The sequence below is a fragment of the Arachis ipaensis genome, chromosome B01 (assembly GCF_000816755.2).
Source record: "Arachis ipaensis cultivar K30076 chromosome B01, Araip1.1, whole genome shotgun sequence".
In the NCBI taxonomy this organism is placed as follows: domain Eukaryota; kingdom Viridiplantae; phylum Streptophyta; class Magnoliopsida; order Fabales; family Fabaceae; genus Arachis; species Arachis ipaensis.
The window spans coordinates 124,048,200-124,051,737 of NC_029785.2; the positions used below are offsets into that span (position 1 = coordinate 124,048,200).

Here is a 3,538-nt window from a genome sequence, read left to right on the forward strand (position 1 = left end):
TAATTATGCTGATTAAATAAAAAAAAAAAGGAGAAGAGAGAAGTAGAGTGGAGACAAGAGAGTGGAGCCCACCCACCCGTGAACCGTGTGAATGGATGGATGATGTATGTGAGTGGAGGGTGTGGGACACGTGCGAATACAAGCAAAGCAAGGGGAGTCCCCCCTCCCTCCTTTTCGCTCAGATTCTTTCTTTCTTTCTTTCTTTCTTTCAGTTACAGCGTCATCGTCAACGTTTGTGAGTAAGTGGACTAGTAGTAAATCTCTAACAACAATTATTCCCTTCCATCTATAAATTCAAGAAGCAACGCAATACACGCTGTGCTTCACCTCTCTAATCAAATCCTAATCCCAATCCCAATCCCAATCCCAATGGAGCAGCAAAGCAAAAACAGCCGCCTAGAAGAAGAAGGACAACACACCACCACGTCCCTTGACTGGAGAGGAAGGCCCTCCAATCCTTCTAAGCATGGCGGATTCAGACCTGCTGCTTTCGTTCTTGGTATTCTCCCTTCCTTGCTTCCAGATCTAGTTTTCAGTTAGCAGTTATATATCATGTCACACCTACCTACTAGCTATCTACTAGCTATAATAATAATAATCATAATTAATTTGCCTAATTAATTATATTAGTTCATTCTTTGTGCTGGTTTTATATATATTAAGGGATGCAAGCATTTGAAATCATGGCAATAGCAGCAGTGGGAAACAACCTGATAACATATGTAATGAATGAGATGCACTTCTCACTGTCCAAGTCTGCCAACGTGGTAACAAACTTCGTTGGGACTATCTTTATCCTCGCCCTCTTCGGTGGCTACCTTTCAGACTCTTATCTCGGCTGCTTCTGGACCATCCTCATCTTTGCCTTTGTCGAACTTTCTGTAAGCTACTCAATTATCTCTCTATTTTTTGTCTTTATAAAACCAACAATACATACATACAGCTGGCATGAGAAATATAATTTTGTTAGTTTTCTCTTTTCTGCCTAGAAAGGTTAAGGTTACAAATTAAAATTGAGTATTGGGCATGCAGGGTTTCATATTACTGTCAGTGCAAGCTCATGTTCCGCAGTTGAAGCCACCGGCATGCAATATAATGAGCGGGGAAGAGTGCATAGAAGCAAAGGGGTTTCAGGCGATGATATTCTTTGTGGCAATATACCTTGTGGCGTTAGGGAGCGGGTGTGTGAAGCCAAACATGATTGCTCATGGAGCAGACCAATTCGATCAGGACAACCCAAAGCAGTTGAAGAAGCTCTCTTCCTATTTCAACGCTGCTTATTTTGCCTTCTCCGTCGGACAACTTGTTGCCTTGACCCTTCTTGTTTGGCTCCAAACTCACTCCGGAATGGACGTCGGCTTCGGCGTCTCCGCTGCTGTCATGGCTATGGCCTTGATAAGCTTCCTTTCTGGCACTCTCTATTACAGGAACAAACCCCCTCAAGGCAGCATCCTCACTCCTATCGCTCAAGTATATTTTATTTCTCCTTTCTCCACCTCAAATCTTGATACTTTTACAAGAAGAGAAATATTAAGCCACATGAATACTTTCTCTTTATTTTTTGTCCTATATTTAAATTAACATAAATGTTATAACTATTTTCTATTTTTTAAATTTTGTGAAATAAAAAAGTAAAAAAATAAAAACAAAAAATAAAATTTTATTATTATTTTTTTTTTCATAAAATCTAAAAAATAAAAAATATTTAAATAAAAATAAAAAATAAAAACGCAAATCAAAAGCTTGACGCCAAAATAATCTAATTTCCATTATTATATATGTTTTGTATCAGGTTTTTGTAGCAGCATTTTTTAAGAGAAAGCAGTTATCTCCATCTAATCCACAAATGCTTGATGGAAGCCATAAGTTCAGGTTCTTGGACAAGGCATGCATTAGAGTGGAATCGTGGGAGGAGGAAAGCGCATGGAGATTGTGCAGTGTTGAGCAAGTAGCGCAAGTGAAGACGCTGCTATCAGTTATTCCCATATTTGCATGCACCATTGTTTTCAACACAATCTTAGCACAGCTTCAGACATTCTCAGTCCAGCAAGGAAGCGCCATGGACACTCATCTCACCAGAAACTTCCGCATCCCACCCGCCTCGCTTCAGTCCATCCCTTACATCATCCTCATCCTCGCCGTCCCTCTCTACGACACCTTTTTCGTCCCCTTCGCCCGACGAATCACCGGCCACGAGTCCGGAATCTCCCCTCTCCGCCGGATAGGCCTCGGTCTCTTCCTCGCTACCTTCTCCATGGTTTCTGCTGCTCTCATGGAGAAAAAGAGAAGAGACGCTGCCGTCATCCACAGCAAAACCCTGTCCATCTTCTGGATCACTCCGCAGTTCTTGATCTTCGGCCTCTCGGAGATGTTCACCGCCGTTGGGCTCATTGAGTTCTTCTACAAGCAGCCACTGAAGGGGATGCAGGCATTCTTGACCGCCATAACGTATTGCTCCTACTCCTTCGGCTTCTACTTGAGCTCTGTCTTGGTCTCTTTGATCAACAAGATCACTACAGGGTCCTCCGGCGGCGGGTGGTTACACCATAACAACCTCAACCAAGACAGGCTGGACCTCTTCTACTGGTTGCTGGCTTCACTCAGTTTGCTCAACTTCCTCAACTATCTGTTTTGGTCAAGATGGTACTCTTCTCCATCCCCTTCATCCTCATCTCATCATGATGCCAAGGACAACACCTCCTCTAATAAATATTCTGCAAATCACAATAATATTCCTTAGTATATATATATGCCATATATTAGCTATACAGAACTGTAGGAAAAAAAATAATCATATATCTAATTAAGGAGGCTGGAACCTTAGTTACTTCATAAGTAGTTCCATATATGTAATATTATTCTCATCTAATTACTCTCTAATTTGAAGTCCATTGGAGAGGTGTACGTACATCTTAGTTCTCTGTATTTGAAAATTTTTCATGTACTTGATCTTCTTGTTCGAATGTAAAAGTTAATTTAATTATATATTTTTCGGAATGCTAGGCTTGTAAGACTTACACACTCCTGGACAAAGTATTGGCCATGTGATATTTGACTTGGATCTAAAATTAAAAGATCGATAATTTGTTTTTTGAAAAGAATCCCGCTAAAGAGTTAATGGATTATTTGTATAATGTTTACAATGAGCTATTTATTTAGCTCAATATGAGTTAAAAAATGAACATCCAAGTAAAATATTATTAATTTCTCAAACACAATACACTCATACTATCCAGAATAATCAAGTACTAGAGATAATAAACATCTGATATCCTACTGAATCAAACATTTCTAAATTTTCATTGCACACATTGTCCAGATCCTCCATTTTCTCCCTATACTTCCTCTTTTAAAAAATGTACTCTATATTATGTAACGTTTTTATGTATTTTTTCGTAAGCATTCATTATGAATTAAAATTTATTACATCATTTATAGTATAAAAAAAATTTGCAATATCATCATTCATCATATCTTAAGTCAACAAATGAATTTAAAAAGGTTATGTATATACAAATAATTAACTAATAAATTAGTC

The 3,538-nt window shown here is 38.7% G+C and overlaps 1 protein-coding gene across 2 annotated transcripts; it reads left to right on the forward strand.

Moving 5' to 3' along the window:
* LOC107635836 (protein NRT1/ PTR FAMILY 4.3) lies at positions 182–3,011 on the forward strand. Of its 2 annotated transcripts, XM_016339403.2 has the most exons (5): positions 183–499; positions 664–881; positions 1,033–1,470; positions 1,793–1,928; positions 1,983–3,011. In XM_016339403.2, exons 1-5 carry the CDS (start codon positions 370–372, stop codon positions 2,738–2,740), a joined length of 1,680 nt encoding a protein of 559 aa, XP_016194889.1. In that variant the 5' UTR covers positions 183–369; the 3' UTR covers positions 2,741–3,011. The 2 variants fall into 2 exon arrangements, with proteins under 2 accessions (XP_016194886.1, XP_016194889.1); XM_016339400.2 differs by having other exon boundaries at positions 182–499; positions 1,793–3,011.

What these genes read in the sequence shown, in the direction of transcription:
- LOC107635836 (XM_016339400.2), top strand. Translation starts at nt 370, where the DNA reads ATGGAGCAGCAAAGCAAAAACAGCCGCCTAGAAGAAGAAGGACAACAC. An exon ending in TTGCCTTTGTCGAACTTTCT is followed by an intron (nt 882 to 1,032) that starts GTAAGCTACTCA and finishes TTGGGCATGCAG; the next exon opens with GGTTTCATATTACTGTCAGT. An exon ending in TCCTCACTCCTATCGCTCAA is followed by an intron (nt 1,471 to 1,792) that starts GTATATTTTATT and finishes GTTTTGTATCAG; the next exon opens with GTTTTTGTAGCAGCATTTTT.